This window comes from Aythya fuligula, chromosome Z, assembly GCF_009819795.1.
Source record: "Aythya fuligula isolate bAytFul2 chromosome Z, bAytFul2.pri, whole genome shotgun sequence".
Taxonomy (NCBI): Eukaryota; Metazoa; Chordata; class Aves; order Anseriformes; family Anatidae; genus Aythya; species Aythya fuligula.
In genome coordinates this window covers 41129855-41146608 of record NC_045593.1, presented here as the reverse complement: position 1 = coordinate 41146608, position 16754 = coordinate 41129855, and the positions used below count along the sequence as shown (strand labels likewise).

At 35.8% G+C, this 16754-nt stretch overlaps 1 protein-coding gene across 5 annotated transcripts in view; it reads right to left on the bottom strand.

Moving 5' to 3' along the window:
* Nucleotides 1-16754, bottom strand: part of VPS13A (vacuolar protein sorting 13 homolog A) — a 118165-nt gene that overhangs the window by 25688 nt on the left and 75723 nt on the right. For all 5 annotated transcript variants that reach the window (XM_032206606.1, XM_032206607.1, XM_032206608.1 and 2 more), the window contains 10 exons: nucleotides 16115-16243; nucleotides 15230-15363; nucleotides 12749-12878; nucleotides 10690-10925; nucleotides 6562-6715; nucleotides 5666-5812; nucleotides 5010-5091; nucleotides 3583-3652; nucleotides 2944-3049; nucleotides 623-736 (listed from right to left, as the gene is read on the bottom strand). In XM_032206606.1, the coding sequence (XP_032062497.1) occupies nucleotides 623-736; nucleotides 2944-3049; nucleotides 3583-3652; nucleotides 5010-5091; nucleotides 5666-5812; nucleotides 6562-6715; nucleotides 10690-10925; nucleotides 12749-12878; nucleotides 15230-15363; nucleotides 16115-16243 (1302 nt within the window). The remainder of the gene's footprint in view (nucleotides 1-622; nucleotides 737-2943; nucleotides 3050-3582; nucleotides 3653-5009; nucleotides 5092-5665; nucleotides 5813-6561; nucleotides 6716-10689; nucleotides 10926-12748; nucleotides 12879-15229; nucleotides 15364-16114; nucleotides 16244-16754) is intronic.

Here is a 16754-nt window from a genome sequence, read left to right as displayed (position 1 = left end):
CTTACAAGGCCTGCAAAGTGCTTAAAATTTTAACAAAGTCAGCTAAGCAATAAGCAAAAAAAAAGACCCATAAGCAAAAAATATGTAAGAGATACAAGCAAACAGGCTGCTGTTTCCATGTTAAGTACGTATACACTGTTCAGTGGCTGTGCCTGTATATTTATGGGAACAGGGAAATGGCCAAAAGACAACTTTACTGCAGTCAAAATACAAAACTGCTCTTCACAGGTTAGTAATGATAAAGAAAACAGTGCACAGTAATGGTGATTGTACATTGTCGTGTTTTGTTAGTTTCTCTTTTTCAGAAATGATATTGTTCCCCAATGCACTATGCGCTATCTGGACTTAAGAGCTGCAGCATTTTGAAAGGATAAATAACAAAAAAGAATTACTGTTTGAGAGGAATGTTGTGGATAGGAAGGAAATAATGAAGTCTTTAATATTTAAGAAGTGTTTCCATAATGTAAACCCCAGATAAATTAGCAATGACAGTAAAACTATTTTTCCGTTTTATTTTTAATTATCTCTACATTTTCTAACTTCCTAGTATCTACTATTTTACAGGAGATAAAAATCCTTCAGTTAGAGAGCAAGCATAGACAGTACTATGAAAAAGTTATACCTTAATTGAAGAGATATGGAAGTACTCATACAAGCTGATTTGTGATGTATCCATTGATGACACACTCATCAGTTCTTCTTGAAGAGATTCCACATCCTTTTTGAAAAGTTCTAGCTGTGAATGCATTTTCAAAAAACATATTACTTTCAAATTTAGAGCACATTAAACTTGCTAATCTAACGTGTGCCATTGAGATGCAATATATTGACTGATAGCACTTTCACTCTCCTGATTCTAGTTTTCTAACTAGAGTTGACATTTCAGAGGAATTTTAATTAGTTTTTGCTGTCTTTATTTGTATGAAGAAAAGGAAATATATGTATAAAAAGAATCCAAAACCCACCTATTTTCTAGAAGAAAAAAAAAAGGAAGTTCAAATACCAAATATTTTGAAGTGGAGTTTCGGACAAATTTTATCTACTCTGTGACAAAGGCACACATATATACCCTTTTGATCATACAGCAAGTAGGTTTTAAACTACAAAAATCTAGACTAGAGATAAGTTTCTGTTACACAGAAACTAGACACGTACATATTCTCAGATTACCTCCATCTAGCCTTTCTGCTTTTCTCCTTCAAAAGACCGGTTTCTTTAACAATATTTTTTGCAGAACTGGCCAAATAAATTAAAAAAAAATGTTTTAAAATACAAAATTCTCAAGTAATATTCAGAAAAGACTTAACCAGCAAAATAAATAAAGTTTTAACTAAAAATATTGTGGTATGTCCCTCCTGAACAGTAAACCAGCCAAGACTTTGCTACTTTAACAAGCTAAACAGTAGAAGAGCTGAATACTAATGTGTGTTTAGATCGTGATTTAAAGTTAAAATGCCTCTCACTAGAGAGGCTCCTATTCATATTTAACATTTCACTTAAAAATTTCAGTCACAACCAAGATATAAACAACAGATTTTCTAGGTAAATAAGCAATTAATATATTTTGTAAGTCTTCCCAAAATTGTGGTGTCATTAGATCTCTGCAAGGAACCCCACAGGTTTCAAAGGAAGGCCACAGGAAAGACAGCATGAGTGGGAAGAATTAACCAGTACCTGATAACCCCAAACTCAAGGGAACCACGCAAGTGTTGTGTCAACTGGACAATACATTTAGTTTTCCTTTACATACAAACATCCCACCAAAATTAGAATCTTCATTTAAAGATCAAAATAGAGAAATCCACACATTTGAAGTTAGGAAGGTTAGGACATATTTAGCACGTTATACCATGTAAGAGTGGCAACTTTACTTAGATGAAAATATCTACCGAACCACAACCAATAGCAGGTAAGTCTTACAAGATTTTTTCCTTGACATTAGCTTTTTAAATTCTAACAAGTTTGCTATCTTGCTTGAAACGCAATTCCAGAAACTAATTTCTCACCTCCTTATAATTTATCAGCATATATGTATTTTAAAAATACAGAGAATAACCATCACACTTTTTACTAAATCATTTATTATTACATGCTGACATGCAAATTTCAATATTCTTACCAGGAAATGCTTGCTCAACACATACCATATATGCTTTGTATACAGCTAATCACTTTTTGTTTGTTTGGTTGGTTGGTTTCTTTGGCAAGTCTGTAACGTTCTGCCTCCTCTGTTGCTAATTGCTTGTACCTTAGGTTTTCCTTATTAATCCCCAAGGAAACCACCTTATGTCTCATACTTTCTTTTCCTACTCTTCTTCAGTATGAACTTCTTGTGTTCCCCCTCTGTTCTCTCCCACTGCCCTATCCTTTCAACTTAGTGGAAACACGTCAACTGCATCATCTAACAACTTAACAATCTTGCATAAAATTGCTGAAGACACTTTCACTTTTTTGAATAACCTGTCTCTCTATTCCTCTTACATTCTCTTGCTCTGATGAGCAGATAAGTTTTACTGATATCCTGGCCAATATTTTCATATATTGTTTTTTAAAATAAAATGGGTTAATGAAAAGAGTATTATTATTTTAACTTCTCTCCTGACCTGGGTCCTTAATGAACTAATCTTCCAGGCATTAGTAAGACCCAATACTCTACATACATCATTACTACTTTTATTCTTTTCAGAAGATGTTAAAGCCTTCTTTGCATAGCATGCAACACAAAGATAAAGAAAAGACTTTACTATTTGCCTCAGGAAACAGTAACTCTTGAAAATATCATATCTTCATATTAGTCCCAGGCACAACACTTAACCAGTACCATGGACACAGAACATCAAGTTTTTGTGCTTTGTATACTTGTTCCTGTTGATTCTGTTTTAAAATACAAGTTGAATAATTACATATTAAAAATCTATTAATCTTCAAACAGAAGGTTTCTACCTGTTGGCCATTTGGTACATCAGTCTGTGTAAAGAATTCAACCAGTGCATAGAGGAAACCAAGATCTAATCTGAGATCCATCTCTTGAATCAGGACTTTGAAGTACCTACACAAAAATCAAAAAAATATTATTGAATTGTTTTTAAAAACAGATGTAATACTTTAGATTATGAAATGAGTTGAACTACAAAATGTAATCATACAGGATACTTATATCACTTACTTATGAACTTCAGATTTTTTTAAGGAATTTGTCATTATTGGTCAAAAGGTTTCCTACAGTGCTCTAAGGCAAATGTATTTCCTGTATCCAGAATAATTTCAATAAATTAGCAGCATGTAACACTGTCCTGTAGAGTTTATTATTATTATTATTATTATTTGTTTGCTTGTTTTTACCAAATGAGGAAAAGACTAAAAATCTTCATTAGAAGAATTGAAAATTCTTCATTACTCTGCAGTTCTGTGGTTAATAAAGAGGGCTGCATTTTCACGTCTCTTTCTGAAGAGCTCTTATCTTTACCAGTATGATTTGGTGTAAAATTATATTGCATTATGTTTGCCCCTAATTGATTTTAATTTTAAAGCTTGATTAAACATAATCAATGGCAAAAAGATGGAATATGTCAAAATACTTACTTAATATGAGATATTTGTGAATGTCCTGCAGTTCTCATAACAATACTGACATCGGTAAATGGTTTTGGTGCTATGAAGTTGTAAAATAAAAACAGATCAGCACAGATCTTTCTATGATCGACATACCTTTATGTTTTTAATATGAAAATGTCATATGTGTTCAGGATTTTTTCAATCCTATGGAGTAGGATTATATAATGGATGTGACTGGCAAACAAATAAATCACTGAAAAGAGCAGGAACAGGAAGGAATAGGAAGACAAGGGTGAAATGGAGTATCAAAATCCTATTTCAGTTATCTCTGAAAATGTACCATCTAAATGCAAATTAATCATGATATAATCTTAGACATATAATTTCCCTAGTCTTGTAAAAAAATTCTTCAAAGACCAATACAAAAATAAAAAATAATAAAAAAAAATCTTCAGCTTTATGAACTCTAGCTTAAAATTGATCATATTCAGGATAAAAACCTGCCATTTTAATAGCTTCTGAAAAGAAGCTATATAGTATTCTTTATATTTCAAATTCTTGTATTTCAACTCAGAATCTCTCTTGACATTATGCTGATCTTCCAAGTGACTTTGCCCTAAGTAAGTTAATGTAAGACTGCAGTTCCCCACATTGTACACTGACTTTGAGGTCTATACTCCATTCCATGGAGAACCGGGTAGGTTATAAACAAGACACACAAAATATACTTTGCCATCTAAGGAGATGGTGCATCGCATAGCAATTCTGAGTCCAGACTGGTATTAGCACATTTCTTTTCTTATTCAGGTAAGTCGCTAGTCATGTATTGTATGCAAGCAAATAAAAAAGCATGCTTTTTAAACAACATGATTACTATGAACAACTTATTTTAGGCAGTAGGGTAAGTTTTGGCCACTGAAGATTAAAAGTGATTATTAAAAATCCTGTTTCTGAACTTCAAACATAAGTAATACAGAAACCATGCAACAGATTCACAATCATCAAGTCTAGCAAAGTTTTGAACATTTCTTATTTTCATCAGGGAACTCTCCTCCTAAGATGGTCAGCTCTCAGCTTTAGTTGTGGTCTGAATCCAACTGCTAAAAGCCCATTTTAAACTCAAAATAAATTTAACTTACACCTTAAAATCTCCAAGAGCAATGAATTGGTTTGTCAGAAAGATGTGCTTAAAAGGTATGGTATCAATGGATAAAATGTTTTGTTGTTGTTTTTGTTTGTTTATTCTAATTGCTGTTTAGATGGTAATTTTCTCTACAAAGAAGATACAGAGAAAACCAAATTACCTCCCTGTCTCTAGAATTAGTATGTGTGTTCTGTGTAGTCAGTAAGCACGAATGGTCTTCATCTGATAAAAGTGGCAAGGTTCACTTCATTAAAAGCAAGCTATCTTGTAATTTTATTAGTAAAGATTACGTTAAGCTAGAACAACAAACCTGAATCCAAGGTGATGGACTTTGGAGGTTTAATAGGATAGAACACAAAGGGAAATATGGCTCCAGGAATCTGGTTTTGTATCTAATAGGGGTAAGGACAGGACAAGGTGTAGCATGTTAGCTTTTCAGTAGTTAAATATTTCACAAGTAGGAAAAACACAAGAATTATGAGCATTACCTGTAGCATTCCACCAATTCAAAAGCAGGAAAAAAGCGACTACTAGGGTTCACAATATCTCAGTTTTCAAAATGAAACTATCCAATCCAAATAGTCTAGAAAAGTTTCTCCCAGTTGGTGGTTACAAGTGGTTCACAAAATTGTTACAAAGGATTTGTTTTAAAAACTTGAACATGTAATTTGCAGAAAATAGCAAATTATACCTGATTTTTAGTTGGTCATAAATAAGAGCAGGAAAAAGCATGGAATATGAACAGTAACATTTTCCTCAACAGTAATAGGTGACTATGGTGTTTTTTTTTCAGAAGCATTTAAGCAGTTATTTCTTTTCAAAGATTGAGAAGCACTGATGCCGAAGCCACTGAGCAAAATTAAATTCAAGAAATGAAAAATGCGAACAAATCTGAAAATAAATCCAAGTTTCCTTAAAAGGCACTTTTTCTTAATAAATAATTCACTGTTCTCTGACAAGACTCACCTGTATCCTGTAAACTTGAATTCTGAAAGACTTCTGATGTGCTGATGAACTGTACTCTACTTTCAAAGCCGGTAGGTAATTCCTTCTAATAGGAATCTCATTGGGTTGTTGAATTTTCATGTTACATCCATTAGGAGTTAAACACACCTATTATTAAAACAAAAGTTATTTGTATTAAAGAAAAGTTGTTATGCTACATGATTGTTATAATGTACTTTAAAATTTACACTTCTTGTTAACATTGTAATAAAAGCTTAACAGTAAAAGTCTTGCAGCTTATTTACCTATGCTATGTTAATTTACCTACAACACATTTCTAATGAGTATCTTGAATTTATCTACAGACAAGGATAGCAGCATTCAGAACATAACATCCTTTTACTTTCTAGAATGATTTCTGGAATGTTTTTTTTTTTTTTTTTTTGTTTGTTTGTTTGTTTTTTTTGTATTTATGTAACTGAATGACACAGGTGAATTATGTCGCACTGTGGTATACCACAATGAGGGAAAATACAAGATTTTGTGTTAAGACAAACACTCCCTCAAACTAACATCCCGCCCTCCTTCCAGGTGTAACAGATGAAAAAAATGCAGAATTTCTTTATTGTATCTTTGTGAATATTTAGTCCCGTGACCAGTAAAAATGTTACAGTTCAATTTCAAAGTTAGAGGCTAACAAAAACAGGTCTACAGCAAGCTGTCGAATATTTTTGGATTTCTCTTTCTAGACAAAGTTTTTTTTCCCAGGCAAAGAAAAAAATGGGATTTCAAATGAGCAGGGTAAATCAATCATCTCAATTTTCACTGGAAGTTTTTCATAGATGGCAAAAACTGATACATGATCTTTTTCCTGTACACAACTATTAACAACAGATTTAGAGAATGATCAGTATTACCAAGACATTGGATTCCAACTCAATAATCTTATTTTCTGAAGGAGTTAGCTCACTGTAATCTTTGAATTCTTGTTCTAATTTATCAGTTTGCTTAACACTCATTGGTCTCCATCTTGATTTCTTCTCAGGTTTTGTCTCCCAAACCACATCAGAACTTTGAAAACAAAAGAAAAGATTTAGCAAGTACAAAACAAGTTTTACATGCTTTAGTATAGCTTTTAATATGTAGTAACTATGGAATGAGAAAACACATAGTAAAACACTCATGTTGTAAATAAAAATGACCCAAATCACCCACTTCCTTCTCTGTACCGAAGAAATAAGATAAACAGCAAGTTTGTTTTTTTGTTTGTTTGTTTGTTTGTTTGTTTTTATCTCCCCAGTTTAACAAAGGTAGGCAGGTAAGGACACTTTGTCAAGGAACTCAGTTTCAATAGTACTCCATCTGTTATTCCACAGACTCATTGTGGGCTTCTGCGCATATTCCTGCATATATTTTGGCATGGTTGATTCAGTAGAAATTGAGTTTCTCAAGTCAGCAGAAAACATTGCCTGAACTGCTTCTTATATTTGATAGATAGTTTCTTCACTTGATCTGCCTAAATTACTAGACAGTGTTTCAGTTTATGTGTTTTCTCTACTGATTTCATGGTGTTGTAGGATTTGTTTGTTGGTTTTTTTTTTTGTTTCTTTGTTTACAGTATCCCAGAATCATTCTTTTCTGTTCTTTCCTTCTTTTATTATTAATGAAAGACTAAAGTTATCTATTATCTTTAAAGGGCTCTGGCATCTTTTCTGCTTAGTTCTACTGCTTCTGTGAGAAGCTCTTACGTCTGATTGCAATCAAACAGAATGTACATGTATGATATAGGGCACAAACCAACAACTGTCAGACAAGTGGAGAATATTCATTCTTTCCACAAGTTACTATACAAAATACATGTACATAGCTCCCTAATCCAATTCCTTCTAGCTACATCCGTGTCTGTATTCAGATACATCAATGGCAGAACCAATTAAAACATAAAAAATAAATGTGAGCTAGAGGAAAAATAACAGCTACAAAATAGAGTTTTGAAACAATTTGTTTCAATGTTAACAATGTTACAAAATAGATTTGAAACAGCTGTAGGTTTTTTGTTTGCTTTTGTTATCATTTTCTTTTTCTAAATGCACTGGGATCCCATTTCTGGCACAGTAAAACTTGTTTCTGCATCATGTTAGATACAAATTGCCTCTTGCTTCTATTTTTGTAGAAGACAGTCAAAAACAGCAACATTCTGAACGACAATGTTTGTGTTTTTTTTCACTGTAACCAAGGATTCACCAGTCATCTTCAGAAACTGGCTTCAGGAGCTTGACACCTCCTTCGATTAATAACAGATCAGTACCACCTATAACCATGGCGAGACTCCTGACTATGGATGACCACTTCCCAAAAGAAATCCCTATTTTGAATCTGGGCATTTAGCTGCCACTTTTAAAAATCTAGATTTCCACTGTTTAGATAATTATCAGAGCACTGTTTCTCAAGTGAGGGCAAGGACTTGAATTTTCTTAGCGAATGGCAGAGCTGAATAAGTGAAGTACATACATACATTAAGTTTCTGCTTGTTTTGCAGTAAAGTGCAAAGAATTTAGAGGAAAAAGAAAATCCTCCGTCTAGCAACCTCACAGATATGAACATAGAAAAGCAGGTGGAGTATGGCAGCAACAAGTATATACAAGTACCCCTTTAGCAATCTAAAGAGCCCCTGCATAAACACATCATAGCCAATGCTTTAGTATCGTAAAGTTTCTTTTCTGCTCCCCTCTGAAAATGATACAGTAGCAAAGCAAAGGTATTACAGCCTTCAAGTCTCCACAATCACAGGATCACCTAGGTTGGAAGAGACCTCCAAGATTACCTCGTCCAACCTCTGACCTAACACTAACAAGTCCTCCACTAAACCATATCACTAAACTCTACATCTAAACATCTTTTAAAGACTTCCAGGGATGGTGACTCCACCATTTCCCTGGGCGGCCCATTCCAATGCCTAACAACCTTTTCAGTAAAGAAGTTCTTCCTAATATCCAATCTAAACCTCCCCTGGAGTAAGTTTAGCCCATCTTCCCTCCCAGAAAGGAAGCACTCACACAACCCCTGAGAATCAGCAAGAGCTGTTTATTGCCAGGACATCTTGCAGGTAAGTCTGCGGGATGTCCGTGGTGTTTGGTGGCTCCAAGCTAATGCTTGCGATGAAGCCTGAGCAACGAGTAGGGAGCTCGCCGGGCACTCCTGCGATGCTGTTGGTGCTCTCGGATGGCAGAGCAGAAAGACATGCCGCAGTAGTCCCAGGTCTGTCCTGGCAGAGGTGGATCTACTTCCATCTGTTCCTCCACATCTGGTGGATCCAGCTCCATGGGCTCCATGGTGCTGGGCAGAAGGCTAAGCCAGTCCTTGCCCGGGACTGCCCAAATGGGATGCCTTCCATCAGGAATGTTCTCAGGCCAGGGTGCTGAACCAGGGGGTTGTCCAGTCCCACACCTCGGTCCCATGCCACTGTCGGCTTGATTTTCATGCATGGGTCCGATGGTGCCATCTGGCTTACAGCCATGGCTGGGTCCTGCACTGTGCTCCAGACTATGGGCACACCTCTGCTCCCCGTGACTGCCTGCCTGATGTTTCTGACTTCACCCCACATCACCGTTGCACCTATGGGAAGGCCCAGGCCCCCTGTCGCTGGGTATTTGAGGGGCCGGCCTGTTCCCTGCATCATTACGGTGCCAATAATACCGCCTCTATCTGTCTGTGGGCGCCACAGGTCCCTCGGGCACTGGTGTCTCTTGTGCCACTGGTGCCATCCCTCTGCCCACGACACCTCCTTCTGCTCAGGTGCATTCCTTCTTGTGCTTCAGCAGACTGCATGGCTGTCCTCGCACACGAAGGAGGCCTGCTGCTCGCCTTGCTCTCCTAGTCTTCTTCCTGCCACACAAGCTGGCAATCAGAGGGCCAAGATGCTCAGCGAGTGGTGGGCCAGCTGCAGGGGGGCCTGCTTTATAGGGCCCAGGGCACTGGTGGCCACTGTAACCTCAGCCAGCCTCTGTGATGGAGTGGCCCACTCGTGGCCAACAGCAGCTGTGTTGGGAGTGGCCTGGAAGATGCCTCACGTGGACAAGGAGGAGGGTTGGGGGGCTGAGGGCCCCTTTTCTGGGGCTGGCTCCCCCGGGCCATTTGGCTTGCCAGAGAGAAAGGCTGCCCCTCGGCCACAGGGACTGCCCTGCACCTCCCATACTGTGCCTTGGGTTTATTGTTAACACTGTTTTTTAGGTAATTTCATTCTATTCTTTACGGAAAAGAACAGAAGCAAGGTGCATCTTCAGCCCTAATGCCCAGGTGCGCTTTGTGCTCCAAGTGAAGAATTCCTTCCTCATGTCACATCTGATCTAAATCTCTCCTCCATTTGTTCAAAGCCATCATTCCTGGTTCCATGGCTACACTCCCTGAGAGAGTCCCTCTCCAGCTTTCTTTTAGGCCACTTTTATGGGTAAGGTTAGGTGGCAAAAAAGCAGGAAGAAGGCAGAAATATTGGAGGGATCAGTTTTAGAGAACTGCGTGTTCCCTTGCTGACTAGCATTAATAAGGAGTGCCAGCTGCATGGAAAAGAAGTGGGAAAGTACCTAAGGGCTAAAGGATAATTACTCAGTCAAAGCTAGTAAGAACTACAAGCTGCTACTGCTGCACCAGGATTTTCAAAATAGAAAACAGAAATGCTGCTGATTCTATCTGAAGATAGAAAAATTCACTGACAAACTATCCTCACATTCTACTCCTTAAAACTCTATTATCACTTCCCAAACTATACAGACAGGAAACAACTCTGTTCAATGTATTGGGAAGCTTGGTATACAGTTATGCTTATGTTGCAAAAATATATACATCCACCCACATATACAGAAAGCATTTGCATTAATATAAAACACAATGAAACCACTTCCCATTACAACAGCAAAATATAAAAATCCAGTTCTAAATACTCTTATGCAGATCTCTGTGCTCTCTTTGATTCTACCCAAAAATGAAATTCAGTTAGTGAAAATACCTTAAGTTAAACATTTTATATCGCTGCACACTACATAAGTTACCTTGTAATTCCAATGTAGGACACCTCCTGCTTTGTATAATTATTAACCAATGAAATTCCGACATCTTGTAAAGACAGAATGATTTCTTGTTCTGCTAGTTCTGCCTTTATACTTTCATACGCCAGTTTAAAAACATTCTTATCTTCAGTGATCAGGACAATACGCTGCAAGCCTTCAAAAAATGATGCTAAATAGACCACTTTTCTACAGTCCAGGCTGAGTACTTCCATTTTGTCCTACAAAACAAGAGAGGAAAAGTTTTTACAACAATATTCACCACTCTACCCGCTACAAGAAAATGTGAAAGTCTTAATAACATGAACTGAAATAGGAGACCACTTTACAAAGGTATAGGAAAATAACAAAATTTTTCATTATGAAGTTTTACAGCAGTCTTTCATTCTCTCTCTCTCACACACACTTTTGAACTGAAAACACCACTTATTGGCATAAGCTCTAGCAAACACAGTGCTGTTACTGTTCAGTGCCCAAACCTCACTTATGTGATTCCTTATTGTACTTACCGTATATGGAATTTCATATGTATGCTAATCTCAATTACAGACAAAAAAAAATGCTGTTTTGTTGTTGTTAGGTGTTGTTTTATTTTCTCCCCACCATAAGTTAGCTAAATCGCAAAAATCCATAGCACTCTCCCATCCATTGAAATCCATTAATGTTTTAAAAGCAGCACCTGAAAAACACCTCTATTTTTATCTGATGTGCTTTCAGAAAAATCACAGTGTTTGCCTAGACACTGCATGTTACCTTCTTTGTTATGGAAATAATGACATGAAAATACACCATTCTAAAATATTTCCCTATTTTTGAAACTAAATGAAGCTGTTTTGGTATGTTACACACAGGTTTAGTACAAGACACCTTTTAACATATACTATCTCAATTTTTTACTGAGACAAAGTACCACAAAGGGAAGTTCTCCACTATGCCATACACCAGACACCTCTGGGTGTTCACTGGATCCTTCACTGAACATGTTCAGGAAAAAATAAGTAAATCAGAGCACCATATTTTATCTGTCATTTTTGTGTGTAATGTATTAACTCACAGAAAGTTCTGACAGGCATTACAGTCTGCATGGATTGGACAAAAACTCATAACCAGAAGAATACTATCATTTTCCTTCTATCAAATGATCCTGTGCTGCTTTGTGAGCAAAACCACACCATAAACATCTCAACAACTTAACTTAGCTTTTTATCACAGATAAGACTTACAGAACTTGCAGGGAAAAACACCTTAGTGAATAGAACATTTAATATACGTTCAGTTCAGTTGAAGAATCAAAACCTTATTAAGAAAGTGACTAACACCAAACAAAATATTTAGGAGTTTCCTTTTAAAGTAAAACAAGAGCAAGTAATGTAAAATTATGTAGCAGTTATGGCAGAGGCATATTAGCTTCCATGGTTAGTGATCTGAAAATCACTAAGTCATGGCTGCACAAGTCAGCACATTCTGCAAACAATTCTCCTCAATTTTTACTGTTGAACTATTTTCCTAAGAATAGACAAAAATTCCATAGGACATGCAATTTGAAAGGCAAACCAACAGTCTTGATTCAATCACATGAAGTTCCTCCTGCATCAGTTATCCCAGAATTGAATTAGGTCTACAGCAAGACAAAGTTCTAAAGGTGAAAACCTTTCCTGTACTGCCAACAGTGGCTAAACATAATGCTATTTCGCAAACTTAGCTATTCGTCTAATCATGCGTATAAATTGTCAAGAATATTACAGTTCTTCCTTTTCCAACTAATTCTACGTGAGGATAATAAAAACCACGCATAAAAGTATAGCCAGCATACACACCACTATTCAAGCTAACATCCCCAGCTTTTGCATATGAAGCTACAGAACAGCCATCTTTATTGTGATTTGAGTGAATCTGCTCTGCACAGTGCTTGTATCAAAATAATGCCTAGATTTATTAACAAAATAGTGAAAAACAAACAAACAAACAAGTAAACAACCTGCATCAGTGGATACAGAATAGGATAATAAATAAAATTTAAAGTAGAGCTACATAATAGACATACTTCCTTTGGGGTGATTTCCTCAGTTATTTTTCCACATTTCCATGTCAGTTTTCTAGATCCTGCTGGGTCTGCCCAAGTGTACAACACTGCCTTATTTGGCTGAAGACAGCCTTCCAATTGACTGAGGGAGCTAGAATGAAGTAATACTAAATTAAAATGTAAGTAAACATTTTGCATCAATGACATTTGCATTCTAACATATCCGTTAAACAACCAAGAACGCCTTTATTATTTTTTAAGTAATGAAAATGAAAACTGAAAACAGCATTAAGGGTATAAAAACATGCAATAAAACGTCCTCAGCACAATTAATAAAAGTATTATTTAAACTTAAAAACAAATATTTATACTTCATAAATAAATTATACCCAGTAGATTTCAAAAAAACATTTTCTTTGCCACTTGCGATTAATATGGAAACATTAAGTACAGAAAAATTAGAAAGCAGAGCTTATACACACAAAGAAGAAAATTCGAGGTTTGTGCTGTCTAACATTAATACTCCAAGATATATAAAAAATAAAGCATTTAAAGTCCACTGTTTAGGAAAGCTTTCCTCTACACAATCTGCTGAAAGGAAAAATGTCTAGTATTTAGTATCTAGATATAGTAGGTATTTTCTGGCAAACAGATTTTAAACACTATTACTCTTCTACTATCTACTTTATCACAGTTAAAACAGGCAGACTTTTCTACTACAGCTCTGGAAGGAGCTTGCCCATTGTCATATAGTTCATTAAAATATTTATGTATTAAATTTACATTGGAGATGAACAAAATCCCGACAAAATAAAAACGACTAATCCTTACAGATAAAAAAAAAATGAAGAAAATGCTTGACTTTATTCCTCATATAAAATGGAGCAGCATACAGCTGCAATCTTTGTATTTGAGTAACAGCTCTTCCACTTCTGAAATAAGTATATTTTGTCAACACTGGTCTGACTGTCTGAAAGAGTACATTTGGCTTTTAAAAGGATACTGTCCAAGAGCACTATAATAATGCTTACACTTTGCACTGCAAAATAATAATGCTAATAGTATGCACTGCAAGTATAAGAATACAGTAGCATACAGTAGCAAAGCATTATGAAGACATTCCATCTTGAGAACAGAAGCAGTACAGCTGCACTCCGGTTGTGCAGCACAGTGCTGATCAACATAATTTGCTGTGAGCATTAAGTCACTCCACACAAGTAGAATGCTTGGCACCGTTCTGTACTACGCCTTGAAAAATGCTTTATGCAAAAAAATGTGAACAGAAGAATTCACGTTTTAAAGACTTGCACCCTCAACTTCAAACACTTACCCCAGTTCCATCAGGTGTTTGAGAAAACCAAGACAGAAATAAATTTTCAGTGACTGCAGATAATTCATATCTGTTAAAGTAACCTAAGTTTCAGTCCAGCTTAACAAAACTTACATAACTACCCATCTGTTTTCCAGTCCATTCCCTCATCTCTCCTATAAAATCTTAATTTATTAATTTTTATTATTTCTGCTAAATCTAAACTAAACTTAATTGCACTGGAAAACTTTCAAATCTAACTACTTTTCCAACTCATCTATTATTTATTTTACCCAGTCAGCACATGCATAGTTCCAGAATATCCAAGCAGATCCTTTGCCCCAAAAGGGATGCAAGGACACAAAATTGTTGTAAAATGAGACTCATGCTTTTTTAGCTCACAAAATATTTTCTTTTGTTTCTATAAACAGGTGACTGGCTTTACCACTCTGTTAACTACTAATCCTATTCAGTTTATAAAACAAAAGGTTTTTGGGTGTTCTGACAAAACTAAGACATTCAATTCAATAACAAATAGGCTTTTCTTCTCCATTATTTCAGCTCACGTAGTTGAAATGAAAAGAAAGTTTTGGATACTGATCTACTTTGCTCTACAATTTCATAGACCGCTGATACAATCGGAAAAATATGTTCCTGTGTAGGAGATGAGAGTATTCTACAGAGTATCATTTCAATACTGTTTTACACAGCACTCTAACTTCTTCCCATTATTAAATAAACCTAAAATGCTGATTTATGTATTTTGTTAATTCTGTATGTAATTTAGGCTTTTTGTAAATGTACAGTTTTCCCTCTCACTGGAAACAACTGAAAAAAGACTGGCTCCATCCTCTTGACACCCTCCGCTCAGATATGGTAAGGTGTCCCCTCAGTCTTCTCTTCCAGGCTAAACAGGCCCAGCTCTCTCAGCCTGTCCTCATGTAAGAGGTGCTGCAGTCCTCTAATCATCTTCGTAGCCCTCCTCTGAACTCGCTCCAGTAGCTCCATGTCCCTCTTGTAATGGGAAGCCCTGAACTGGACACAATACTCCAGCTGTGGCCTCACCAGGGTTGAGTAGAGGGGGAAGATCACCACCCTGTTGCTTACCTGCTGCTAAGGAGACATGGTTACAATACATGAAATAAGTGATGTGTCTCATTGCAGATATCCACACAAAAACCCTTCTTGCATACCTTTGTCCATACTCAATAATTTCTTCTTCAGTGTGGTTTATCAACAGAAATGGTGCTGCGCCATCATGGTAATTAGAAAAGGTGATCACCGTAGAATGTTCTGTCAGGTTAACATCCACTATAATTCCCCCAAGCTATCAGATGCAAAAAAATATAAAATAAATAACAGCATAATTAATTTCTAATAAAGCAAATGTAATTCAAATATTCCTTAAACTTGTACTGTAATAGGATGAAACCACCAAATAGTGAAATGAACAACCCGTTCTAACATGATTGTAAAAAAAATTCCAAATCATACCGTTATTAGGAGACAAACACTGCATTCAGTAACAAAAATTTTGCAAAATTACAAAAAAAAAAAAAAAAAAAAAAAAGAGGGGTTCTATACTATCAAAATCTAGGCTGGTAGTAGAGGAATCTTCCTTGAACCACTCAAACTCAGTAACGCCTCTCAAAATATTCTACTATGAAAAACATCAAAGTATTTCAGAACTGCTGCTAGATGAGGCTATTTGCAACGTATTGGCAAATTTAGTGGCATCAAAATTACTTTTCAAAGTAGCAGTTTCACTTCACGGTTAAAGTAAATACTTTGCAGCCTTAGCTGGAAAACATGGGGAAAAAAAAGAATCTTTCTTACAATTTCAACAGTCTGTTTCTCCAAAAAGCGTTTAAAATGAAAAATGTACATATCCTTATATAAACAGGACAGCGTGTGAATGAGAGTAATATACTTGCATATATATAGCCTTTTCCTAAGCTAAGGTTCTGAAATATTTGATCGAGTCTAAAGGCAAAAAAAAAAAAAAAAAAAAAAAAAGAGGAGAATGAAAACAGAGAACTTATTTATGCTGTTTTATCCAATTTCCAAAGGTCATTTACCTTGTTGTCCAAATGCAGTAAGAGACAATTTTCTTGCTTATCAAAATTTATCTTCTTTGGAGGCAGATCTGAATTTTCAACTCTAACAAGCAGTTTGTTGGCATCATTTTCAGGCCAAAAGGGAATACACTATTAAAAAAAAGCAGGCATTTTAAGTGAGAAGACAATGACATTCCACTTCAGCCCAAAGTTCATTTCTAAAATTTTACTCACAAGTGTAGTGCAGTCTGACCAGGAATTCTATTAAAACACCTGAGTAATTACTTACCTGAACACAATAAACTGAAAGGAAGTCAAAAGAAAATCAGACTACAGTGAAGAAACAGAGGCAGTAAGGAGCTAAAAGTAAAAATGTAAGACTTCGTATTCATAAGAACAGGTAGTCTTAAAATGGATAGTGTATGCAAAATACAGAGTATAAAGCCAAGCAGAGGTATATTTATTTCGTTTAACGAAATAAACGAAATAAAGAAAAAATCCATTGTCAAACCTGTATTTTTTTCTGTTAATAGATCTCTTGCAAAACAAGTCTAAACTACAGATCAGTCTTATAGTGACCATCAATGACAAAAAAAAAAGATATTAGCATAAATACACTCCTAAGTAACTTGAGAAAGCAGGATATTGGCACACTAGCTGT